Source organism: Netta rufina (genome assembly GCF_964035555.1).
Source record: "Netta rufina genome assembly, chromosome: 1".
NCBI lineage: Eukaryota > Metazoa > Chordata > Aves > Anseriformes > Anatidae > Netta > Netta rufina.
Genome location: NC_140123.1, coordinates 143,641,549 through 143,668,907, shown reverse-complemented (window position 1 = coordinate 143,668,907; position 27,359 = coordinate 143,641,549). Strand labels below are relative to the sequence as shown.

Genomic DNA, 27,359 nt, shown 5'->3' with positions numbered 1-27,359 from the left:
CCTGTCCCCCCTACCTTGCATGTTTGCTATCAGACCTAGCAAGGCCTGCAGTGCAAGCTAGAAGCCTTTTTCTGCCAGCTCCTTGGTCCTACCACCTCATCCTTCTGTGCTTATGCTTTCCTTACTCCCTCTCCCCAGCCCCATCACTGGGTGTTGGAGGCTGTGTAATATGCAATAAAATAGTGTCATTAAAGAGTGTAGTACGTTTTCCTCTGGAGCGTTATGTCCCATGTTTTCCCTTCAGACATACCCCTTCTGAAATGTCTGGGGGTTGTGTGTAGGCCTTACTGAGTCATGCATGATGGCTGTGCTGAAGCAGTGGAGAAGGGGATGGATGTGGGACAGGCAACCTGATGGTGGGTACCTGAAAGGGCTTTCACAGATAAGAAAATATGTAATGTCCAAGCTATTTTATGCATCCTCATAGGCTCCAGCTTTGCACTCTCTGCCCTGACTGTAGACCAATTACTCTACAATTAAAAAGAAGGGACTTCGTAGCTGTACTATCCTTAACAGATTTTGATGATTCTGAATATTTTTGGCCACTGGTATGACCTGAAAATGGAAGAGTAGCTGGGAAGCTGAAGCGGCACTCAGGCCTTGAATTTCTTCATCATTGAGAGGGCAGACCAGCAGCTCGGCACTAACACCACCAGCTTCTCAGACATCCCCCCAGGTACCCCTCACCAGGTGTCTGCTCTCTGGGTGAATCCGAACGGATCCACGCTCCCAGGTGATGGAAAACACAGCCCAGTCAAGAGGCTTAGCAGTGTGGCAGCAGCACCCTCAGAAGGATGGGAGATCAAAACATCATGTCTGCCTAGCGTGGTAAGAAGCAGTGGGCAGATCGATAGGAAAATTAATAAGGAGATGGAATCAATAGGGAAGCAGGCTGCTGCCACCACCACCCGGCAGCTTCTGGGAGGTAGGGGAGGGAGAGCAGCATCGCCCATAGCAGCTCTGTCTGAGGCACGTGGCTCATTAATCATTCCAGCTCGCTCCTAAAGCCCGTGCCAAATTGCAGTGTAGGTTTGCTTGATCTCTGGTGAGTGAGTTTAACTGTTTGCTAAACAAAAGTGATCCTGTCAGTATGCGCTTGGCTGTTTTAACCGCTTGCAATTACCATTCCACCAACGTAATAATGCGTTTCCACTTGCTGCTTCTCTGCCAGAAGTGTCAATTGCCATGTCGCTGTGCAGTGAAGTGGCCTAATGCTCCCGTCATGTGGGCAGGTGATGTTGTAGCTGTAGCTGTGTGAAAAGACATTGAAGCACACATAAGATACATAGGGAAATAACAGCATTTGGGAGCAAATCCTGGGAAACTTGATCCCCAGTGCTTTAATCATTTACTCCCATTTCTGCCTTCAAAGGCATTTTGCAGGCAGGATCCTCTGCTGTCATATGTTGGTGTTTCTCTGTTAACTTCAGATAAATGGTGGAGCAGAAGAACGTGCTTCCTCTGACAGTCAAACTGCAGGGCGTATTTCCAAGGCAAACTCTGCAATTGATCCCTTCAGCCCCCTCTTGATACACTGTTGGTGTTTGAGACTCATTGCAGATGGACGCTCAAAAGGCAGCGGAGCAGCCAGTGATGCAGTGTCTTGATGTAGCTTGGTTTAGGTAATTAGTGCAATGCAATTATGCTGCCCAGGAGTGGGGGCAATGAAAACTGAAATGATACACCAAAACAGAGAACAGCATTATCATTTGAGAACGCAAAGAAAAACAAACAAACAAAACAGTTTTGCATATGCAGGAAAAGTTCCTCATGTGCGTCAGGTTCATGAAAGGCAAATGGAAGCACAGCCTTCGGAACTGCAAAATGAGTTATCCATAAAGCAGATTTTACCAACAGCTGGCATTCTGCAATTGGAGCAATGTTTTATAAGGCTTTTAGCTTACCTTCAGCAAACCAATAAAAACACACTGCTGGGTTAGACTGCTTTGGTGGTTTGCCTGACATATGGTGGTGACCCCAGGAGATGCTTGATATTTTTCTGCAAAAAGCAAAGGCCAGAAATACTCTGTCTGAGACGGAGTTGACCATGGCTGCTCTGAAAGCTAGCCTGAAAATTCTTGCTGCTGCTTCTGCTGCACATTCGCTGCTGTTGCTAGGAATTTCAGAGACCTCCTGTTGCTGGTGATCAAATAGAGCTAGTTTTATCTGAAATAAAACTTGTCTTGCCACTCTCATGTTTGCAAGTGAGAATGCAAGGTCGTGCAGCCTCACACAAGTATGAAGAATATCTGTGATGTGCTAATGAAGATATTTTTGCTGTTGTTGATAGTTACCAAGCTCTTGTCCTGCTTCTTCCCCGGCCTCATTTACTTGATGTTGCTGTTGAGACTATTTTATCACTCCTTAGGAACACATGTATGCTGACATGAAAGAAAAACAGAAGAGCCTTAAAACCGATTTGACCACCATTCCTTACGTCTTTTAACAACAAAGGGGGGGAAGAATATTCCCTTCCCTGCTACAAGAGAACTTATTTAAAATTGTATTCCCAAAGCAGCTCCATCTTATCCTCTGTATTTCTGTGACCAGCACTGCAGACTACTGCTCATTGGCATGCCATGTTTGCTGCCAGGGTTCTGCTTCCCACAGATCTCTCTTTAATATGAGCAACAGCAGGTGGGGCTGAAGGAGGTTGCTGGGTTTCTTGGGTGCATAAACATGCTAATAATAATCCAGTGCTGTCCAAGCTAAATTGTTGTGACAAGTGAAAAGCTGACATCTAAAATTCCGTGTTTGCACTTTTGGACATAAAAAACATATAGATTCACCCTTAATTAAAAAATGTCACTGGAGTAATTATGTTTAATAGTGGGTGAGAATGAGTTATCTCTGATTGAAGCCAGATACTGTGACCATCAAATGACACAAAATTGATGAGTCATAAATGAGTTATTTCTGTATAACTTACTTTTCCTGGATGAAATGAATTGGAGAAAATAATTGAGACTGGGGCAGCTAAGAAAGGAAAAGTGCTGGAAAGAAGGTTAAACAGTGAGCAAGCCCAAGAGATGCAGGAAGAGAGAGAGAGACAGAGAGCGTGATCTGGCCCTCCAAGCCTCCCTTCTCCCTTGTGTTAGCCTCCAGAGAAGGGAGCCTCGGGGCAGCAAGCAGGAACCCTGAGGCTGGCTTGCTGTGTGGCTCAGGGAGCTGCTCAGATGCTCGGCCTTGAGAGAGAGGAGAGGCTGGGCCAAGAGGCATACAGGCAATTTGAAAATGGTTGGTGCCGCACCATGGGCAGGCTGGCTTTTGAAGAGCTTGCAAATAATATGGCTAAGGGCATTGCTTGCAGTGTGGAAACTGGGAACGCTGGCTTGTGGCACAAGGACGCATCACGAGATCATCCACATGTATACTTGGTACTTGAACGTAGGCTAGCTAGAGGAGGAGGCAGTGTGAGTACTGTACCCACATCCCTCACCGAGGAAAGAAGTTGGTGCATAACATTGCAGGAATGGGGGCAAGCTCGGTGGCTCTTTCTCCCCCCCTCCACTTTAGAAATAAAGCCCTAATGCTGCAAGGGAGACTCAGGTTTCTTGCTAAGCTTTCCCACACACCTACCCACTGGGTTTTTATATATCTTAAATCAACAGTATCTGGGGTTGGTTAAATTCAGTTAAATTACACTCTCCATGAAGTAAAAAAATAGTGTTCGTACGGCCCTTTATGTGTGCGTGCGCGCCTTGAAAATGCCTCTCAGCGTGGACTGCAGGTGGCCTTGGATACCATCTGCGATTTATTTCTGGAAAGAATTAAAATACCAGCACCATTTGTTAGCCTGTTTTTACAGGGAGTCAAAAATGTGCAGCGCTGCTTCGCTGCCGCTGCCAGGGCCGCGTTTGCTCCCGAAGCCCTGCGTGCCCTTCTGACGGGTGGGTGGCTGGGGTCAGGCTCTTGGAGCAGGCCCTCTGGTCAGGCATTTGATGAAACATCTTCCCAGAGACGTAACAGAACTCCCTGTGTGAGTGTGTTACAGGCCTGAGACAGGCCCAGGCTGTCGGGAACATCTTTGTGAGGTGCTCTTCTAAACCGCGCCTTGCCAACAAGCTGCTGGGGTATTGATGCTCTCACATAGGCACCTGGTGGCTGTCCTGAGGCGAGACAAACCTGGCGAATGATTTTAATAGTAACTGATGGTTGAAAAGCCTGCCTGGTAATTTGAAACAGAGACTCAATAGACTTTACAACACGGTGCATGGGATGATGGCCAAATTACTTCAGCCAGCGTAATTTATTTTTGAACCTGTTCTCTACAAACACTAATCTCTGCCTCTCTTAGGATATCCACCCCCTTTGCTCAATTATTCTTTTTTTTTTTTTTTTTTTTTTTTTTATCAAATACAAATCAAGGTGCAGGCATGCAGGCTTTTATTTACTCCAAAGCACACTGGTGTGAGTGCACCCATGAGCCCTGAAGCACAGGCAGGTTGTGTGCAGTGTGACTGCGTTGGCAGCAATGGAAGCTGGCTGTTTCTGCTGGGCTGGGCAGATGTGTAACTCCCTCTGGGGTGTAAGTATCTGTAGGCTGGGTCCCTTCCTAGGCTGTGGCTATTTTCATGGGTATAGGTCCTTCTCTGCTATAATTCAGGGGCTTGCTAACTTGTCAAAAGCATCTTCTTGGAGAAGAGCCCCCATCAGCGCTAAGGACTGCTCTGTAACCTTCAGCAGGCACTGCCTCATTGCTCTGACTGTTTGTAGGGAAGCAAAAGCACATATGTATTGAAGTCTCATGCTAAAAGTCTGGGGAATAGAAAACTGCTTCCCCCACTGAAGGTGCAATGCTTTTGTCTTACTGAGACAAGAGATCTAATTCAATTTTCACGTGGGCTATGCGGAGTTCCTACTTTTGGCTGTGTTTTGCAGATGTTTGTGTCTACTTTTTCACTTCTGGAAAACAAGAACCTCAGATCCAAAGGCTGTTTATTCTTCCCACAGCCATTTCTTTTCCCCTAGCCAGCTGCCCTTGCCATCATGGAAACTTTTGAGTGACCATTTTTTCTTGAAGAACAATCAGGTAGCACTGGTTATAGCTGTACTAAATCAAAGATTTGCCTTCTCCAATCCTTAATAAAGGGCAGCAGAAAAATTGGCTCCTAGTCAGTGTCTGTCGAGGATAGCCTTGAGCCTTTCTGTGAAGCTTTGGCAAGAGCAGGTGAGGTGCTATCCTTTATCCCCAGGCATCTGAATGGCCCTTCTGAGCAATTTGGGCAGTGATGGAGTGGGGCTGCTCTGATTTACACCACTGAGTGAGGCAACCCCCGGCCATCCCATGATCACGGACGGCACTATGGGGCTGTACTTACAGCTTCCTTTGGCACCTGGGAGCCCTAGGAGGTGACAGGCATCCCATCTGCTTAGAAGAGATACGTGTTGTTTTTCTGCTCCCTCATGTAACTGTTTCGTTGCAGAACTCACCCAAACTCACAGCCTCCTGTTCGCTGCGATGTTCCTCTGGTTTCTGTCAGCACTCTGAAGAAGCCTGCACTGTTTGCTCTCTGTGTAAGAAAGGCATGTTGTGAATTACTAGTCCTTTGTTGGGCTTGAGTAGTTTCTGGGATTTTAAGGACTTACACAGATCCTGCATAAATTCTTTATGTGAGAGCAGAAGCAGGCAGCCCCGTTTGATAACCTCGTGTTGCCTCAGCATCACAGGGAACGTGTGAGTTTAGCAGGAGGGGTTTTATCTGTTTACTTGCTTATGTTCACCTGTGACATTGTTTGACATAAAATCCTTTTTGTCCTTCTGAGCTCCAAATCTTCAGCTTCTGCCCCCACCCAAGCTTGAAGATGTAATGAAATACCATTTAATGTGCCACAGGCTTGTTTTTTTAATGTCATGCTTCTGGATGTGATTTTCTTAAAACGCATGCTGGGGTCAAAAAGTTCACATGGCTTTTGCCAATTTACAGGTTAAATCTATTCAGCTGCCCTTTTTTTTTCACATCTCCGTCCTGCCGAGTTTTCCCTCGATGCTGGGGCACAGCGGGGCTGCCGTGCCCCGTGCTCTGCACACAGCAGCAGGCTCGCCCCGATGCTCCTGCTGCCTGCGAGCTGCCAGTAGGGCAGCCAGGACATCTCTTCCTTCCCGTGAGTCCTGGCTGCCATTCAGCACTTGCTATTTATACTGACTTGGCCTCTGGAAGTCCCAGATGAGATCAAGGTCCCCTTTTACCAGCTTCTGAACAGAACTGCAGAGTGTCTTCACCGCAGAGGGCTTGTGCTGTGAGCAGGGAGGCAGTGGTACAGGAAAAGGACATTTCAGTGCTCTCACTTTAGTTGCAGGTCACAGGGACTCTGCAAGGCAGACTTGTGCCACGCCACGTGGGAAACCACGGGGGAGGTGAGCACCATCACTCAGTGTCTGTGTTGTGGGTGCTCAGTGCTCAAACTCAGGTGACTTCTGCCTCTTAGGCAGCAAAAGACATCGGAGGTGAGCTGGGGTACCCAAGGCACCTGTGGGGGACCCCAGCCCTTCAGTCAGTGGCAGGAGGGTCTGAAATAGATCAGGCACCCTGCTCTCTGACCGTATGCAGCGTCACTTTGTGAACTGGTTGTGATATTGGTGTCTCCATCAGGACCTGATCCGGTCCATGTAGTGCCAGCAAAGACCCTGGGATGCACAGGACCTCCCGCAGGGCAGCTGCTGCAGGGAGGGGGCCAAAAAATGCTCTGAGAGCTGTGGGAACCATGCCAGGGCAGGATTGCTCGCTCCCTGCCTCATTTCTAGCGTTGTGTCAAGCACTAATTCAGCTCGTTGCTGGTGAGATGCAATGGCAGCACTCGGGGCTGTGCTGCATACAGCCAGGAACCTCACTGCTTTGTCATGCTTTCGCTGAAGGAGATTATGCCTGAGGCTTTCAAAGGAACTGAAAAGCCTTAGATCTCTCACTTGCCTGTCTTTCAACAGGATTTCCAGGTTAAAAAAATAAAATAAAATCCCAGCCTGCCACAAATCTTCTGCCAAGCTGAAGGGTGTTAACTTTGAGGAAATATTGATGCAACTACTAGAACTCTTCAAGAGAAACAAGCTGCTGCTTAATATTGCAGGATTGTCTTTCCCTTTATAAAAGGAATTCAAATGCTGCAAATTGAAGGTCTTTTGGAGAAAAACATAGGGTCTGGCTCGGTGACCTATGTCACATAGAGGAGCTTTCAAAACAAGGTGCCACGCTATCGTGAGGCCACGGCCTGCGTTATTGCCGCTGCAGGATTGTTCCCTGTGGGATGACTGCTCTCACAGCTGCATCAAGTCAGGTTTTAAATCAACCTGATGTAGCGCTTTATTGAGAACTTATGTAAATACATGAAAATGAGAGTGATGTAATATTCAGATTGGAAAATTGGCTTGAAATCCTATACCGGAGTAAATATAAAGTGGGTAGTATAAAGATTTGGCACAGGTGGAACATTGTTGACGTAACATTCTGACTTTTGTTGGCAAAACGGTGCCAATAAAATATCTCAGCATGTGTTGGAACGGGGCAAAATGTGTCTGAAAAACAAGTTGCCACACTGCCGGCAAGCAACAGGGCTTGGCTAATGAAGGTTTGACTCTGCACACTTAATTTGGCCGGAGTCGGTCTCCGGCTGCTGAGCGCTGCGGTAGGGTCGCACCGGCACTGGACGGATGGAGAGCAGCAGCTGGAAGGTGTCCAGCAGCATGAAGGACTGGTGAGAAAACAAGGTCTGTCGCAGGGCCCTCAGCCCCTCTTCTCCTTTGGCCAAGGCAGAGGTAACTCCAGCGGGTCGCTCACAGCAGAGGTAATGACTCGCAGCTGCTGCAGAGGTGGAGCACTCGCCGTGAACGCCAGGTTTGGATGGAGGCATGCTTTCATCCAAAGGTGCTGTAACAAAAGCCAGGCACGCTGCTGCGTCTTCCCACTTGCTGATTTTTCTCTTGGGCAGACAAGAACATGCTTGGAGGCTCTTCGAATGTTTTGCAAGGTGATGCAGGCAGGTTTTTCCTTCCCTCTGCTGCCGTGGCATGGCCGTTAGGTTAATTATGTCCCGTGCTGTTTGTGGCTTTTCTGATGTCCTTAAGGACTTGTGTTTCAAGTCACTGGGAGGGAGCACGCTTTGGACAGGCTTGTCACAGGTGCTCGGAGGGTAGCACGAGGTTGGGCAGAGCTGCACGGATCCCAAAAGCTGTTGGTGCAGCCCTTTCTGTGCTGTTTGGGGGCATTTCCATGGATAACTGTGCTCTAGCCTGGCCACATCCCTTTTGCTTTCTGCCCCTGCACAGCGATGGTTGTGCAAAACCCATGTAACACTCAAAGAGCAAGCAGGGAGTTGTCATTCTGATGCCTTTTGCCCCCTTAATACCTCTGGCACCAAACCAAGGGCCGTTTAAAGGCAGGACTGAGAGCAGAGCTTGCCAAGTGTTTAAGTGGTCTCTCTACATCTGAATTAAAAGAATTAAAATTCTTGGCAGATTATAGGTTGTATCCATGACAACAAATTCCCTCCCTTTCTCTTTTTTTTTTTTTTTCTGGAATCAGCTTGTAGTATAAATATGTTGCCAAACAAAACCATGCATTTTTTTTTTTATAAACTAATGTTTCAGGTAATAACAGCGTTAAATTAAACAGCAAAATAAGTGGTCTTCGGCATTATGATGACTGTAGATGTTTTATGCCTGGTATCATCTTATAAAACTAAAAATCTCTTGACTGTGCAAGTCAATAAGGCTTTTGTTCAATGGTATTAGAGGGAATTTTACTAGCCTGAAAGAAGTGGGGATAATTATTAACAGGAGTTCTTGTGCAGTGTATACCTGTAATAGTTAAAGGGAAAGCTGTTTAAATTTATTCTGACAATTGCAGATACAGCACTGGAGGAATCATTTGAATTATTCATTCTGCAACAAGGAAACATCCCACTTGTCTTCTCTTTAGAAATGAAATCCCAGTCTGATTTAAAATACACGTTAAAATATATAGGCTTGGTTTATTTTTTTTTTTATTTTTTTCATTTTTATGTAATTCTGCTGTTTCGAGACTTCTATAATAATTACCTGTGAATGTAGGTTTTGGAAGAAAATTATTCTGATTTCTGAAAGAAATGAGAAATTGATTTTTTTACGTGAACTGCTTCTTGTGGAATAAGTTTAATGAAATTCAGCTTTCTTTCATAAATAATGCAGCACTTGCATTTGATTAGGTGAAGCCTAAAGGAATTTCTTCTTAATCAGATGCATAGCAAGAAGGATATTGCCTGCAGACTGTTACCATTATCAATGGTGGTGGCAAGGAAAACACAGCTCTGTGTGTGTCCAGACAAAAAGCTTTGTTTCTTAAGAGAAGTCATAAAACAACATATACATTATAATAACTGATTCTTTGCAACTCCGAGTGTCCCAGCTATTTGTAAAACAAAGTCTGGGCTCTGAGTATGGTTGTCGTTGTGGCATGAAAGAGACTCCAGGTTAACCTGAGACCTCCTTGTCATGGTAAGGTGTTTCTGAGTCTTCCGAGAAATAAATATGCATGGAGAACAGGCAGTCTGTGCATCAGAGAACCTGCAGTCAAGGTAGACATCAGGAAGAACTGGGGCCAATTTTGGAAGTCTCAGAAAACAGCACAACCCTCCCAAGAGCGTAAAAGTGAACAACAAAAAAAAAGTACACGTGCTTCCATTCATAAAAAAAGTAGCTCAGATAGAGCAAAAAGCAAAACGCTTTGCAAATGGTATATCTGCAAATTCTGCAGAAACATTTTCTTTAGTACACGTTGCTTTAATTAGTCACCTGTGGTCAAGTTTTATGATGTTCTATAAATCCAGCCACAAGACTTTGTTCTACTCATTTTTTATCCCCAGGAAGCTACTGATAGCAGCGGTGGGTGTGCATGAACGGAGGGCAGCCTGAGTAAGGCCATTAGTCCTGTAGTCAATGTCCATATTAATAAATAAAAAGGGTCTGGGCCCCAGTCTCTAGCCTTGGGGCCAACTGGCATAAATCGGCCTGCAAGTATCTGAGAGACAGGGGCTGAGGCCACGCTGGCTTTTGGGACCAGACCCTGGCCTGGGCTCAGCCCTGGCCACTCCTGGGAACAGTTTGAGGGTGGTGTAAACCTGGTAGGGATCGTGGCAGCAATAAACAGCGTGCATGGTGATGGGCCCAGGCGCTGGCTCTGCTTAATTTACTGGGGGTGATGCTGTCCTAGGGCATGGTTACGCTCTCTGCTGAGCTCACTTGAGTGGCATCTTGCTCTACTGCCATAATGAAGTAATTTTCCAATAAAAACTTTAAAAACTGAACCCCAGTGGAAAAGCCCAGCACCGCTGCCTTATCTCGCTGCGCTCGGATTTTTCTCTTCACATTTGTTCGGATATGTAAAATTGTCAATGTTGTAACTTCTGCAGGCCAGATGCTAAGCTGGTTTAAGCTGACAATTTATGCCAGTTGAGGTTCTGTTTTTTTTCACTTATATTCCTTGGAAAGGGCAATGAGATGTAAGGAATAAACGTAAAACACAAGAAATAGAGCCCAGGATCCAGGGGAGATGGGTTTGCATGCTGTGATGTGCTGTCGAGAGGTTTTAGCGCTGAGCTCAGAAGTGTATTTATGGAGCTGCTGGTCAGAACTGTGCAGTTTAAAGGTGAAATCAGTGCTTTTTTTTTTTTTTTTTTTTTTTTTTTTAATTTTGAATTTTCATTCCTCTCCAAATCGGTGCAAGCAAATCTCCTGGGCCGAAAATGTCATGGGAGCACTAGAGGCCAAGAGCAGAATAAATTTCTGAAAGTTTGCGAGCAAACGCATCAGGTTTAGGGCTGTAAAATATTAATCTGTTTCTGACTTTCCCAAGAATTGTCTGAAATACTTCTGCCCACTCATACATCAAGCGACTTCATGTCAGATATTAGAGCTTTTTTTATACACGAGGACTGACAGAAGTGATGCTCAGCTTTTATCATAGCCAAATGGAGAAAAAGGCTCAAAAATTATGACTCCCAAATCTTTCTATTTGAAAATAATGTCAAAAGCCTGTGGAAGAAATGGGAAACAAGTCTGAGCCCTTGGTTACTTGTCTGAAGGTAGATAGGACATACTTCACTTAAGATCCTGGTCCGAGGTATCACACAGAGCTGTGTCGTACATAGCGAAGAGCAAGAAAGCCCGGGCCTTTCCATTGCTTCCCTGCTGTTCCTGAAGAAAGTTTCCCCATCCTGCTTCAGCTGGGGAGGCTTAGCCTAGCTGGCCAGTGGATTTTAGGGCCAGGGTAAGACTCAAACCCTACCCTCATCGCCTTGTCTTTCACTGACCCTTCTCCAAGTGCAGGAAGCTTTTCACATCCAGAAGTGCTTCAGACGCTCTGTGTAGCTTCACTGGTAGAAAGCGATGCTATTTCTGTGGCAACTGCAGTCTAGCCTTGGATTTCTTACTCCTCTGTAACAAGATCAATGAAGGATCTTTTCAGAAATCACTTGAGCAGTGAATGCAGGTAGTGTAGTGAATGGTTGTGTCGCTGGACAATGCAGACACTCAAGGCAGTGGCTAGTATGTGTAAGATGCATCTAGGGGTTAGCAGCAGCAGAAGTAGTTACCTCTGAGAGACAGGGTGCTTATCTGGACGTTAGGGATGTTGGCAGAGCCTGTAGAAGTTAGGTATGGTGAGTGGTGCTCATTACATTTATCCGCCGTCAGTGTAATAGGCTACGTTCTAAAAATATATATATATGATGGCATCTTTCAATGCTTTCTCTCCTCCGGTATGTGGTTTTGCAATCTTTGCCTGCTAGATTTAGTGTTGGGTGGAAAACTTTCTTCTTGCTTAGTTGTAGGAAATATCCCGCGTTTGTTACTGGCTCACATCCTCTTCTCCTGGAGTTCCCTCGTGTGTTCCTGGCTGCGCCCCCAAATAAGACCCTGCCAGGATCATTTATGTGCCGTGGGATGAAAATGTGACTGATACAAGTGTTGCAGCAGTGTATAAAATGCTAAATTATTCACGGTACTTAAGTACAGAAAATCCCACGGCTGAACTGACATAATGAAAAACTCCAGGAAAAAAAAAAAAAAACAACACACAAAAAACAAAAAACATGGAAATTCTTAGATTAGAAACAGCCTCGAAGTTTAGAGTTAGACTGCATTATAGTCTTAGTCTCTTCTTCCTTTAAATGCCCCTCCTCATGCCATACCCTGGGCTATCATAGCCAACCACTTTTAATGTCATTATCCACATCTCTCTCCCATGAATTACAAAGCTATTATCCACACTTTACAAACAGGGACCCAAGACAAAGAATTGCCAAATGACTTGCCCTGGTCTGAAATAGAAAACATGCAGTGGCAGAAGGATTTGGGACCTGGTCTTCTCAAGCAGAAGCCTTGACCCTCTTAACTCACTTCTTCCCTGTCATGAATAAAATGTCCATTGGAGGAGTTGAGTGGGCAGGCACCTGTACAGCATTTCATACCAGAGCATCGGAGGGGACTCTGGACACTTCTCACACAGCTGGTCTCCCCCCCTCTGTGGGCTACCTTTTTGTATTTGTTTCATTATCAGAATGAACCTCAATTTTCACTCATCTGTTATGCAGAGGGTCCTGGGTGCTAAATCTCTCCCTGGATCGTTTTCACCACTGGAGTTTTCTGGTGAAAAACCTACAAACCAAACCATTAATGCAGGAGCGCGACTTTGCCTGAGCATAGAAGCAGCTGAGTGGACCATAAAGTGCGTCTTAATTCATGGAGGATTTTAGCAGAGATACACTGGGCCCAATGTGTAATGTTAAACTGAAATGGGTAGATTTAAATTTCTGTTTTGATGAGTTGAAAGGAGAACTGGGTGTTAAAAAAATACAGAAACTCAGGAAATTCATATTGTTGAGCAGTCTGTTTCCAGATTTTTTGATCATTTTGCTTGGTCCTGAAAACATTATTCAACAGCTGAATACAAGTTTCACTTTGCCCTTTTTTTATTATCACTTTTGTTGTGGGAAACAGATTAAAAACACACAATTAAGCAGTGTGGTGTTGGTTTCTGTATATGTCAAAACAAATTTATATTGGAAACATATTTTTGACTAAGTAGTTCCTACTTATTCAATAAGCATTTTGAATAAAAATGTTCAGGCTGCTCTACTCATTCTGCCTCTTAATTGGAGGGTAAAATAAGTTTTCAAAGCTGTTGAGTGTTCTCTTCTGCCCTGGAAGCATAAAGGAACTGTAGGAGAAGATCTGATTTACAGTCTCTTTGGGAGTTGAGAAGGTTCCTCACGATCCCATCAGGACCTGCAGCAAATTAAGGGAAGATGGCTTTTTCCAGCTGACATCCTTCCCAGTACGGAGTGCCTCAGAGCAGTGATGGTGGAGCTAGTGACCTGAGCTTTATGTGTGTCAGTTAATGAGTGTGCATAATTCATTATTTCCTTTTTCCCAGACTGTACCCTCGTCATGCAAGTGCTCTCAACAACTTGGGGACGTTGACCAAAGACATTTTGGAGGCAAAGGACTACTACAGACGGGCCCTTCAGTTAAACCCTCAGCACAATCGAGCTCTCTTCAATCTTGGCAACCTGCTCAAGTAAGTTGAATGCAGAACTGGGGCCAAGGAAATCCAGGTATCTCCATACGCACGTCACCAAAGTAGGTTTTCTGCCAACTGGTGAAGGAATGGTGCTATTTCTTACCGGCAGCCAAGGCTGCTGGCACAGAGACAAAGCTTAGTCTGGATATCCTTATGCTGTCTGCCAGGTCAGTTCAGGTGCTGTTTACAACGATGCTTCAGCTGGAGGGCATTCACTTGTTCCAAATTAGGCATCAAAAAATGAGGTGTCTAAATCCAAACTAGTCACCTGGGATTTCCATCTCAATGGAGAGATGTGAACCTTTCCAGTGGAGCAAGCCATGTTGCTCAAAGACAGGCATTTGATACAGATCTAATGAATAACACATATCCAGCAAATCCCTCCCTGCAAGTTCCCACTTCTCCTCATTAGCTGTAACTGGAAGGTCAGATGTGTAGTTTAGGCATAAATACATAACTCTCGAGATGCTCCAAAGGGCAGAAGGTTCATCCCATTTCAGGGGGTGGGGTAGGTTTGGATTTGAGGGGAAAGCAGGTTTACATCCCTATGTGGTTACTTTACTGAGCTAGAAGACAAGTTGATCAGTTCCTAATTTGACTCATTGTTATTTAGAGCATTAGCTTTTAGCAAGGAGAATAGCAATCATAATCATGCAAATTAATTTGACTAACCATATCTAAAGGCTGAACTTCGATCTACAAGAGAAGCTTTGCTGCTATGTTAAGATCTGTCAGAGGTACAATTAAAGCAAACAAAAAAAAATCTCTATTCCTACCCTTGCTTTTTTGCACCAGCAAAAAATACCCATGTTTTTGTCAAAATAATATTAGTTGGGTTCCTTCCTTCCCTTCCTCTCTTTCCTTTTTTCTCTCTTTCCTCTCTTCTTTTTCTTTCCCTTTCCCTCTTTTTTTTCTTTTTTTTTTTTTTCTAGCAGAACTGAGTAAACAACAGCAGTAAAAAGCCACTTTTGCTGATATAAACTGCACCTGTTTTGTAAGGGGATATTGCTGGTAACAGGTCTCTGGTAAATCCTTCAGAGCAGATTGGGCTTTAGTGTTGGGCTGGTTATAAAGTGGCACTGTCTCATCAAAACACACTTGATCTGTCTGGTTCTGAAATGTCACTTCAAGTGTGAGTTTATGTGAAGGAAATTAAGTGGGTTGCTGAAGTTCTGCCTGGTCTGTTCAGTAACAGAGAAGTTGCCAGAGTAATATTACAAGTAAACCTGATGGTTTGGGGTTAGAATATGGCAGATGTGTAGAAAGGTGAGTTAGTGCTTTACTGGAAATACAAGAAAGGTAAAGACAGCCTTATTACAAAAAAAAATCGAAAGTCTTTGTATTATTCATGAGATTTTGTTGATTGAAATTAATCTTAGGTGGCAATGCTGTTTAAATATATATATATATAGTCCTTTTAATCCATCACCTTTGTCTTAATTACTATTCTTTGATTTTTTTTTTTTAATATGAAATGTTAATACAAAAGGACATAAGCCTGAAACAGCATCAGGACATTCTGTGTCAATAATGCTTTAATCTGGCAAGTTGATGGGCTCGTATGACCCAGCATATGGGTAGAAACTGGACTTGTTGCATTGGCAAAGCACAAAGGAGGCATGTGGGAAATTCTATTAGAACTGCTGTTTGTTTTGTTTTGTGTGCAATATGTCATGTTTTTCCTAAAGTGATATTTAAGTCATTGTGTGTCGCATCAAATTTTGTGTGTTCTTCATCCTCCTGTGGTGCTACATATTGTGATAAGTTAAAGGTATATGATACTTCTGCTAAACTCTTTAAAAGAAAGTGCTCAGGATCCATTCTCCCCTTTCCCCACACCCATTTACTCCTATTTTGTGAACTTATTTTAGGTTTCCTAAGCAATCTATTGCACCTGGGCACACACAGAGTATTAATTATAATAGAAATGGTATTCTTATCTCCCTGTTCAGCTTTAAAAAAAGCTGCTCAAAACCAGGTAGAGTTCATGGTGGAGGGAATAGCACGTGTGTAAAGCAGATGCTGTGTGAGCAGGTCTTGCTTAAATATCTCCCCTAAAACGGTAGCCCAAACCCCCTTGCTAGCACCTTCCTGGATCATGCATCAAATTTGCAGAGAGCATGAGGTGACATGTAAGATGACCACACGAGAAAGAGGCAGACATTTCAAGGTCCCCATTCCTATAATTTTGATTTTGTGTGCATTTTTTACCAAATTATCCTTTTATTCAGCCATATAGGAGACTGTGATTTATTGGAAAGAGAGACCAGTTCTGTGCTGTGTATATAGGGCAGGCAGTATTCTGCAGATGCTAAATGCTAGTATAATCTAGGTAATGAATGAAAATCTGCAGAATATTGCAGGCAGATACTAATTTCCGGCTGTGCTATGAGACATTATGAAGGGTGTTTTGATTTTTAAGCTTAGGGCAGAGAAAGGATAAAAGGTCAAGAGATGAAAGGATTTTCTGTCCTCTTTACAGAGGCTTCGAGAGTATACAGATCAGGAAGAGCCGCATCTGCAGCACCCAAGGCATGTCCAGTAACAGCATTACTTGTACTGGGACACAGAACAAAATGGCCTGGCACAGAATTTTGTCTCAGATTCTGCCAAGTTCTGTACACCCACCCCTGCTCGTAGTGTTGAAATCCAATTGCAGATACTAGATTTTACCTCTGGAGTGCTGAAAGGGGAACTCTGGGGTTTTGGAAGGATGGGATTGCTGTTCTCATGTGGGTATCTGCTGCTCATTACTCCCTGGCTATAAGCTGGCTATTCAAACATGTTGTGATTTAAGCTTGACTAGAAAATTGTTTTGGACAACAGAGTGGAAATTTTGGGTTGTTATTATGTGTTGTTTTTTTTTCTGTGGATCCCCTAGATGAAAAAGAGAGATTCCATTTTCTGTTTGCACATGATGAAGACAGCTATGTGCCAGAAGATGAATGTTCTCAGGAACCATTGCAGGATGAAGTCTGAATAAGCCTCTGGTTTTGTTTACTTATTCTAAAATAAAGTTGTATGTCATCATTTTCTTGCCTACTATAAATATTGGGAAGCAGATAATTAAACAGTGCAGATGAATTTATTAGTTAAAATAGCCCCAGAAGATGACCTGTCTAGAAATCTCATTCTCTGCTTTCATGGTCCCAAGCAGCCTAGCCTGATACTTCTTTCTTTCATTTTGTTTTGATATTTCCTGTTATATAAATATTTAACTCCTCTATATAGATTCAGTTTTGTTGAGTTACAGCTTGAAAAACTGAGATAAATATGTATCATTGAGAATACCTCACATAAATTTATAGCCCCTGGGCTATTCTGTAAAGAGACAAGAAATAAAATATTATGAACATTTGAAGTAAATATTTAGGATCTCAGGTTTCTTTTGCAGAATGGGAGAGAGCTTCCTCTTTACTGTATTCTCTCTCTCTATGCTCTAATATTCAGTGCAGCATTTCTTATGAAGAAAAGCCTCATAACTCTTACGTGTTTTGAGAGGGTTATGGCTGCATTTTCAAGGAGAAAGTGAAGTGCCTAGAAACAATGTCCCCTGAGATCTTGAATTTATTCAAAGGACTGCTTCTCTTCGGAATGTAGAGTAACCCAAGGTGTCCTGTGCATTTGTTGCCCTGATTTAGTCCAAGTTTTACAAACCCATCTAGTCAGAGAAAGGATTGTCTACCCTCTCTCATACAGGCTTTTGGATATATAACATGCTAACATGGACTTATATAATTGTCTGAAGACACTGGAAAACATCAGATAGATACTATGTGTATTGAGATTTAAGATCTTTCAGAAAGTGAAACATTCCTCCCTTCCATTCCAAGCTGCAGACTGAGCAATAACATTTAGTGAAGCTGCGTCTGGCTTTCTGGATTGTCTCTGGGTCAAAATGCTTGGTGTTGTATGAAGTGCTGAAGCTGTACATCAGCATCACGTGCACATTCTAGCCCATTTAAAAATAAGCAAACAGAAACAAAAAGCTCTGGCAGCGTCAAGTTTACAAGAGATTCAAAGAGTAGCTTAGGTTGGAATAAACCTCTGGAGATCACTTAGTCAAGCTCGCAGCTCAAAGCAGGTCAAATTGAATCCCCTTGCTCAGGGCTGTGTCCAGCTGCATCTTGAACACCTCCAAGGTCAGGGATGCCACAATCTCTCTGGGTGACCTGCTCCAATGTTTTATCACTCTCACAGTGAAAAACATTTCTCCTTGTATGTAGTCAGAGTTTCCACGTTCCTGCTTGTGTCCATTGTCTCTCATCCTGTTGCTGTGCATCTATGAGAAGAGTCTGGCTCTGGTTTCTCTGTATCCTCTGGCCCCAGGTAGTTTCAGGCAGCAGTGAAGTCACCCCGAGCCTTCTCTTCTCTAGGCCGCACACTGTGGCTCATTCAGCCCCTCCTCATGCAACATGTGCTCCAGCCCAGACCTCCTTAGCTGCTCCCCGTTGGCTTTGTCCAGTATGTCCATGCCTCTCTTGCACTGAGGATCCCAACGCTGGACATTGCTCCAGATGTAGTCTCACAAATATCGTATAAAAGGGAAGGATCACTGCCCTGGACCCAGTGACTCAGGACGCTGTTGGCCTTCTATACTGTGCTCAATGTGTTGTCTACCAGGACCCCCAGGGCCTTTTCCTCAGAGCTGCTGTCCAGCCCGTTGTCCCCCAGCCTGTGCTGGTCCATGGGGTTATCCCACTCTGGGTGCAGGACATGAATTTATTTTCGCCGAACTTCATGATCTTCCTGTCAAACCTTCCCATCTGAAAAGCAACCTTACCTTATAGTGCATTGCTGGGGTGACTTCGGTGTCATCCACATAGTACAGATAAAAAACAAAGGAGAGCATCTATATTGTCTGAATTTGTTTAAACCCAGGGAGTGGAATGTGCTTAGAGATTTTCTTTCATTCAGGTGGTTACACGCTGCAAGCTCCCCATGGATTATCGTGTAAACCCAAGACAAGTTGTTCAGAACAGTTGTGGAGCCCTTACTGAGTTCTGTGTTTCTGACTCTAATGCAGTCAAACTAACTTTGCATTACAAAACAAATCTTGAAAATGAAAAAGTCCTCTAGAGCAGTAATTCCTGGGTTACTGCTTCTCTTGTGAATGAAATTTGCTCCAGTCGCAGCCCTGTGGATGAGCAGGCTTCTGCAGGATAGTTTAGGATAGTTTAGGCTGATGCTTCTCAAACTGCAGGGCACTTGCAGAAATATGCAAGGGATGCTCCAGGTGGAAAGCATTTGGCTCAACCATGCTGATTGTGGAGGGCAGGCTGGAGGCTTGAGGGGAAGAGGGAATCAGAAGAGTGCATTGTAAGGCAAGGTAATTTGGGGAAAAATTGGATTAAGTGATCATAGACTCCTTGTGTCAGTTGAATTTGTTCCTCTCTCTGTCATGTTGAAGGTATATATTACCTAGTTTTTCCTGCTGCAGATCCCCGGTTTGTGGTAAATTAGTGTATCAGACTGCTCTCCCAACTCTCGGTGTTCTCCCAAATTGCATGAGATTTATATCAGCTACGGCCTCGATCCTGCAAAGTGCTGAATATGTTGGCCTTGGTCCAGAAAAGCACTTCAGCCAGTAATTAATTTTCAACTTGCATACATAAAAGTTAAGTACGTGTTTAAGTGCTTGGCCAGAGCAGTCAGTGTCTTGCAGGACTGAGCCCTCTGAGAAACCATTGGATCTGCTTTTTATAATATAATTCAGTCTGTCACATAAAAAGATGCCATAATCTTTCTCTCTCTACCCCCACTTTCAGGAGACAAACATTGTTCTTGGATCAAACGAAAAAAAGGCCATTTAGAAGAAAAAAAGAAAAAAAAAAAAAGCAATTAAGAAGACTGCCCCATGTTCCTAGCGCATGTTTGTGGTTAATGGGAACTTTTACTACTGCTGAGCGGATCACTTAATCCTTTTATTTCTGTAGCTGGCATTTCCTACATTTTTTTGCCCAACATCAATACCTTTATAAAGCAGTCATCTGTTTTTGATTTATAAAAATGTGTCATGAAACTCCAGCCAAGGAATCCAAAAGTTTTATAAATTGACAAGCCAGCTAGTCATTAATTAGTGTAGGGGAAAAGTGGTTCTTTATTTGTTTTTGCTTCATTCGTGTAATTTATATGGAGCACCACTGGAAGAAGAAAAAGACTAGCACAACTGTTTTTACTTAGCGTAATGGACAGGCAAAATATTCTTTGAGTTATATAACTAGAAAGGGAAAAAATCTGCAAAGCCACATATATTATCAGCTGAAATTTGCACCTTATAAACAAGATCTGGTTACTTGACCCTGTCACTCACATGAAATCTAAGGCCAAAGCAGCAAGGTGTTCACATACTTTCTGTGTTCCACAGCCCTTTGTTTCTTTTTGTAAGCCCCGCTATTCATACTTGTTGTACACCCAGCACAAAGAAAATGTTGTTCCAGTCCAACTAAGCATCGTTAGATGTTTGCTCAGGAAACCTTCTAATTTTTCCAAGGAAAGGAATACAGAGCAATGCTGGTGAAATTGTAGCTCAAATAAATTAACACAGAATTTTGTTCAGGAAAACTTTTCCTTTTTCCAAGGCAGTAAGTGCAGAGCAATGCTGGAAAAAAGTCTATCTCATTAGCCTAGCCATCTCTCAACTTGATTTATTGATTTATTTTCAATGAAGAGAAATACTGAGAGTAGATTTGCAGTAGGACTGGAAAAGTTTACAAAATCTAACAGTTATCACTTAACAGACAGAGCTTGTGGCCCGCGCTGATTGCCTGATAGAGCAAAATATGTTTTGCTCTTCAGCGTGTACGATTGAGGAATTCAGTATTTTGGGGGTGTTTTGTCTTTGCTGGGTTCATTGCGTAATGCTCAGTGTGAGCACTCATCAGAACAGCAGACCAAACAGCAGGTTCATTAAAACCTATCTGCTCCCAGCTCCTGAGAGGAGCATAATGAAATCATGATGCGAAGAGCAAAAAGTCTCAGAATATGCAAAGAAATGAGTTGCCCTGGTGAGCACATTTCTCGCCCTGGCGTGAGGTAGGATGAGTTCCTTCATTTCTACCGACGTGACTTCAACACTTGTGTGTCTTCTTTCCACAGTGAGTGACCCTCTTGCTTCTCCCTGGTTCCTTACAGATGTAGCCAATTTCAGTCTCTCCTCCTTTGGGAAGGGAGAGGTGTTTTTACAGCAGGAATGGGACAAAGAGTCCAGATTAGTTTAAAACAGCGTGCTCTGCTTGTGAGCACCAGAGCTGGAGAGAGGCAGTGCCTGTGCATGTCCTTTGCACGCCTGCCATTCAAATAAAAAAACAGGTAATCAGTGCAGTGACCCTGTGCACCAGAGCCATCAACATCCTCTATGGGGAAAGAGCAAGCAAGCAAAATTTAGCATGTACTCGGTGATCAGAGTGCTGACCCCCTTTCACAGGGAGAGGCAGAGAGGTTCAGTATGGATCTGAGTACATGCACTGGAGAGATGCTGGGTACGTGCACTGGGGAGAGGAGGCACGAGTGAATTATTTAGTTTAGTTGAAAAGAACAAGATGGAGTTTTTTACATCTCTTTAAAGTACCTGATTAGTGTGTGACCTAAACATGCTGCTAAAGAACTTTAATTTCTTTTTTCCCCTTCCTCTCCTGTTTGCAGGTCCCAAGGGAAGAAGGAGGAGGCTGTAATGTTACTGAAGGACTCCATCAAATACGGCCCAGAATTCGCAGATGCTTACTCAAGCCTGGCCTCGCTGTTGGCTGAACAGGTAACGGGTACCATTCAAGGCTCTTGTTTCTCCTGCAGGGTGATACACAGATGTTGTAATTGCAATGCCTCCTTCACAGCCTTGGAATTGCTCACACCTCACACACATGGCAGTGAAGTGCACAGCCCTGTCTGTGGTTATCTGGAGAGTTGTGCTGGGCTGCTTTAGAGATGACTTGTTCAGTATAGGAAGGAGGCAACTCATTCTCAGTGAGTCATTACACCCATGTGGTGTGGCTCTGAGTTACTTCACTGTTAAAGTTGAGTGCTTATCCATTCTGGAGCTCCCCACATCTATATCAAAGTCTTTATCCATTGCCCCTTGAATGCTATGACAGCAGAATAGGTGAGTACTTCCCCCCCCAGACACACAAACCTACATAGATAACCTTGAGATTTATAAGAAAGCCCCCCAAAGCTAGAAAATGGCAGAAACAAGGTTTCTACTTTGAATTTCTGCCTCCGAATTCTGCCCCGTGCATGTATCCATCAGGATAAAGCCCCTAATCACCACGGTAGATGATCATGTACTGGGGGTGGAGAGGCTCCCTTGCTTTATGTTGCTCTTAATGAGCAGCTGTTGGATATTTTACTTAACCTCATTGTTGGATATGTGCCCCCAAGCCTTATTTACTGCACTGGGCCCAGAATGTGCTCTGGAGGTGGGATTACTCATTTCCTCTTGGGCTTTTTTTTAACATGCTCATTACTTGGGGCGCTTGCCACTCACTGCAGTGAGGTAATTTATTTCTAGAAGGTCCCTGTGAGGTGAAATAGTGTCTCCGCAGAAGAAAAGGGAAATTGAGGCACAAAATTCTTGAGTTCAGGAGAAGACATGAAGCATGAGTGGCCACGTCAAGACCACCCTGCCCTGCTTTTCTCCAAGCGTGCCAGAGACGAGGGATGAGAGACTTCAGGCATTGTTCCTGTGGACTGTAGCCACAACCACTGGCCCCATTCTGGCCCTATATGGATGCATGATGAGGTCCCCTGCACGACCCCAGCAAGCTTCTACTAAGCTTTTGAAAACTGTTTTTTTCTGTCCCCAAAATTTCAGATCTTAACTGTTCCATAGCATCGGGTGCTAAAACTTATTAAATAAAAGCCTGCCAAAATGCAAATACAGACATAGCAAAGGAATATCATCTTTCACTATTTTCCACTAGTCTGGTTAATTAAATCTTGTCTCTACAAGTAGATATATTTCAGAAAAACTATAAGCAAAGGTCTTGTTCTGGTTTAGGCTTCTTCAATGATGTAGACACTGCAAAATTCACCCGTGGTATATATGGGTTACTGAAAGATGTGACATTTATTTTCCCCTTTAAATGACTTTTATATGTTTGAATATTACCAATATCGGCTGCAGGGACCTAGAAATACAGTATATGAATTGAGAGAAGAACTTTGTTGAATGGAAACTGTATTTTGAGTAAGCCCATCAATGAAGAGTCGTCTGCAGTTATAAGAAATTAGTTGTCTGCAGTAATACCTGGTTTTAATATTAATTGAAATTATTATTTAGAACCATCAGTTGTAAGATCAACAGAGCAATAAAACCACTATAGAGTCTCAAGGCCTTCTGCCCAAAGCCAATGCCATTAGTAAGTCCAGCAATAATTCATCTGCTTTTATGTACAGATCGTTCATCCTCCTGTGACTTGAGTAAGTGGTAGGGAAGAAAAGATAGTTTGTACCGTTTCCTCAGAAAATAACCATTTCCTGCAGGCTTTTAACACCTTCTCATGTTAAGCCACAGCAGATGCCTACCTGATTGTGCACCTCCTCCTCACACACCCATCCTTGTGACCTCGGTAGGCGTCCTACAAATGCTGCTGCCTGAGGCTGCGGGCTGCAGAATTCCACCCTAATGCTGTGTGCTTTCTGGAGGGGTACAGGCAGAAATTCTTGGCATCTCGAGTTCAGAGGATGATAGATGTGCCAGAAGGGAGAAACGGGATTCTGTTTTTCAGTTTGGGGTTTTCCTGTTTGTCCAAGCAGTAGTTTCCAAGTAGGGTAAAAGTTATAGACCTGTTTTTCCTTCTGATTGTGGTTCAGAGTTCATCTTACAACCGTTTGGGTATCTGTGATGCCGGGCAATATGCAAGAAGTTACCACAGCGGGCTGCGTGGACCATCCAGTCCCAGCCCCCTGCCATGGGCAGGGACACCTCCCACCAGCCCAGGTTGCCCAAAGCCCCATCCAGCCTGGCCTTGAGCACCTCCAGGGATGGGGCATCAGGATTGCCTTGGTCAGTCCTGCACAATATGATCCCAAGTAACTTTATGGGCTTATGAGTCTAAAATAGAGCTCATGGTGCCCTTCTGGCCGTAGCTATAAAGCACACTGTAAGAGGTAACTCTCGTGCACCAGGGGATTAGGGTGCTACTCGGTGTGATTGCCCTTTTATCTCCTTGTGAGACGATTCTAAAGTCAGAGTCCCATCTGAAAAAAAGAAAATACTTCCACGGTGTATAAAAGTTTGGCTTCTTTATGGCTTTTGTAAATGCTTTCCCATGGTATTGCTGTCTGCTTGATAGCGTAGCTCAGTATTGGTATTGTTGTTTTCCATGATTGTTTCAGTGGCGCTAACATCAGAAATCAAATGTTTAATGTTTTTGATTGCCAGTGCTGTGCCCCTTGTTGTAACTGCGGTTCCCCTGGGTTTACTCTGAGGCACTGCGGCAGCACCTTCCTAGCTCTTGCAGCTTTATCACTTGTCTCATGCTACCTGGTGGCTTTTTTCAGGCCCTAGTTTCTGGATTCATTTTTTTTTTTTCTTTTTTCCTTTTTTTCTTTTTCTTCTTTTCTTTCTCTTTTTTTTCTTTTTTTTTTTTTTTTCTTTTTGTTTGGTAAGAATATCACTGAGAAAAAGAAACTTTTTAACCCACTTAGCTACAGCAGCGAGCCTGCTCAGGCATACCCAGACTGAAAATCCGAGCCATGAAAAAAAAAGAAAAAAAACAGACTTAAAAACCCTGGAGTTTAACTGAGAGATCCTCACATGCATAGTTTTCTTAATATCATAAAAATCTCATACATTTTTTAAGCCAGTCTTCTGAATTCTGTGAGCTTGATGAATGTTTCATGAAGGTCTGGAAGCAGCGTTATTAAGTGTTAATGAGAATCAAGCCTTGATGAACTTACAGCATTTCTCCTAAGAAGAGAGGCTGCTAGGGAGAAAGCTCTGGCAGCAGAAGACGGGCCCACCCTGCTCAATTTCTGACTGCACTTAATGCAAGCACTTTGTTGGAGGAGTCATCCCAGACTTTGCACTGAGCCCGAGACATGCAGGGTCAGGGTGTTAGATGCCAAAAAAGTGTTTTACGAACACATGTGCAATGCAACCGTGACAAAAATGCTGAAAGTGCTGGTATCAGTGAGTGGGAATATTCTGACATGGGACACTGCTGCTGATCCAGTTGAACCTAGCCCTTTCTTGCTTAAAGATCGGGTTTGTGATTGCTAAACAAAATGAAGACAACTGACATGTATGCATACAAAGCCGTGTTCCTCTGCTGAAAAATAAAATGAGTGGAAAAGAAATCAATAGAGAAGTTCTTGCAAATATACTTGTTAATGTCTGATGCACGTACTTTCTTAAGAGGTTGCTCTTCATTTTAGTCAATTCTGACAATTGCTCCACTTTTCCTGACCCTGCAGGATAATGATGTCAAATTCACATAAATATATCCAAAATGTCCAAACTTAATCACTTCTAAAAAATGTGTTTCTGTGTTTTATCACACCCTATCTCTTCTGCTGGCTGACCTTTCTCATGTAAATGTGAAAGCACTTAACCATGACAAACCGTTTGCTTTCATCAACCATAGTCTTCCAGAGCTATTAATTCCAGCTTTCCAGTTCTGATAGAGGAGGTGAGAAAGGAGCCCATGCTTCTAAACAACTACAGACCACATGCTGCTGTCAGGTACACGCTTTAAATCCAGAGAAAGCCCAGCACGCGCTGGGATTTGCATGACAGGAGGAAAGGAGAGTTCACAGCTGGGCTGAAGAGCAGAACCAGCTCTGTTTCGCGCAAAGACGTGGCCCAGGCTCCCCCCAAAAAGTGTTTTCTCAGGGCCTGCCTTGACAGCCAGATGTGATCGTGCAGCTGAGGACGCACTGTCCTTGGCAGCTTCTTGTGGCCAGGCAGAGCCGGTCACAGGGAGTGTTGGTGGGGCAGGGAGTGAATGGACCCCCCCCCTTATTTCAACATGGATTCAGCTCTTGAGCATGGTGAGTTCTGCCTCGGTGGTGCCAGGCTTTCCTCAGCAGGCACCCAAATGGCTGATCTGGCCTGGGAGCTCTGGGAGGAGGCTGTGGGGTTTGTTACCATAGGGCTGCTCTGCTCCACACAAGGGGAAGAACTGAAAAAAAAAAACGCCTTTGCCTCTGGAAGCTTAACTGACACCCCCTGTGCACTATGCTGCTTTCCATTGTGAACAACCTTCCTTCCACCTGTACACCCCAACAGCAAAGATCTGAGTTTAGGGGGGAGGAAAATCTCAGTAACTGATGCTAGTGAGCACATGGGCAGCTGGCATGTACCGTCTGGCTGGAGGGAAATGGAAACCTTATTCAGTGGCTACTTGATCCAAACAATACACCTTATTTTTGTTTCAGGACCTGTCTGCCCATAGCTTAGGCTAGACAGATCACAGCCAGTGGGACACTTCCATAGGCAGGACGTTCCCAAAGAAAAAATCTGCATTTTTTTTTTTGCGCAGCACCTACAAACCTCACTGAAATCTATGCAAAACATAAGGGCTTGGTGCATCTAAGAATCAGAGCAGTGGCGTGTCCTATCAGTCCCAGTGAGCTACATCTCACACATTGACAACACCTGTTTTTCATCTGAAACTGTCAGGTTTTCCCCACTCTTTCATCACCCTCAGTCCTCCTCCTGTTTCCCTCATTGCCCTGTGCAAGCTCCTCATCCCTCAGCTGTCACGCACACCAAGCTTTCATTCCTTGTATTTTCCATGCTGCTCAGGGAACGGAGAGCGGAGCTCCTGAGGGGGAAAGTTAGCCAGCGAGATGCTCATTAAACAAATAAATTAAAATATATCAGCTCCCAAATGACAGATTCTTAGCAGAACCAACATGACCCCTGTCGCTGTGCATTTCCCAGCTGGGTGCGTGCTAGCTGAAGCTCACTGACATTGCACACAAACCACCCAACCTTTCCCAGCTGATATTTGTATTTCACAGGTAGTTCCAATTGCGAGTGTAGGGGGGGGAGAGCTGTCTGCATTGCTGCGGAGTACCAGATAGCAAGATATACCGCATCCATGCCACGGGGTAAAATTTTGGCTTCCAAGAAGCCAGTGGCCACGGCCAGGCTTGGTGGGGTGAACTGGGGCCTGAGCTCCCCATGTGGCGAGGGAGGAAGGGCACCAGCAGTGCCAAAGTGAGCCTTGCCACAAAATGCAGGCACCCAGCAAACGGTGCTGATACCATTTCTGCCACGGCTAAGACATCTCCTTCTGTTTTAAGGAACGGCTGAAGGAAGCAGAGGAGGTCTACAAGGCTGGCATAGAGAATTGTCCAGAGAGCTCCGATCTGCATAACAACTACGGAGTTTTCTTGGTTGATACCGGTAAGTGACTGTGGGACAGGGAATTTTCTCTCTCGGGCTTATTTGCTTTGGCTTGTTTTATTCAGCAGTACACTTCTAAAAGAGTGTCAAAAGCTTCCAGAGCGGTAGAAGTGCCTCCCCTGTAGCTTGGAAATAAATATCCCTGCTCTGCTGGGATGGCAGAGTGTGCTGAAATTTGTAGTCGCTGCAGTTAGTGTGCAGCAGTGGCATCCAGCCTGGATGTTTCCTACAGCGTTTCTCACCATATTCACACAGGCAGTTGTCCTCTTCAATTTGAGCTGGGCAGCACCCTGACAATCCTACTGTTTCTCCAGGAAGGCAAGGCAGCATCAAGTACAACCCCAGGCACACAAATGGATCGTTATGGTCTTTGGAGCATTTGCAGCTCTTTGGTGACAAAGCAGCTCTTTGACTAAAGGTTGAGTGCCACTACTATAAAAATAAACATGGCTTTT

The 27,359-nt window shown here is 44.1% G+C and overlaps 1 protein-coding gene across 2 annotated transcripts in view; it reads left to right on the top strand.

The window, feature by feature from the left end:
• The window catches only part of TMTC1 (transmembrane O-mannosyltransferase targeting cadherins 1), a 151,774-nt gene that overhangs the window by 113,638 nt on the left and 10,777 nt on the right, over positions 1–27,359 (top strand). The window contains exons 12-14 of one of the 2 annotated variants that reach the window (XM_084306508.1): positions 13,404–13,547; positions 21,195–21,303; positions 26,802–26,904. In XM_084306508.1, the coding sequence (XP_084162634.1) occupies positions 13,404–13,547; positions 21,195–21,303; positions 26,802–26,904 (356 nt within the window). The remainder of the gene's footprint in view (positions 1–13,403; positions 13,548–21,194; positions 21,304–26,801; positions 26,905–27,359) is intronic. The other variant, XM_084306509.1, reaches the window with a different exon arrangement.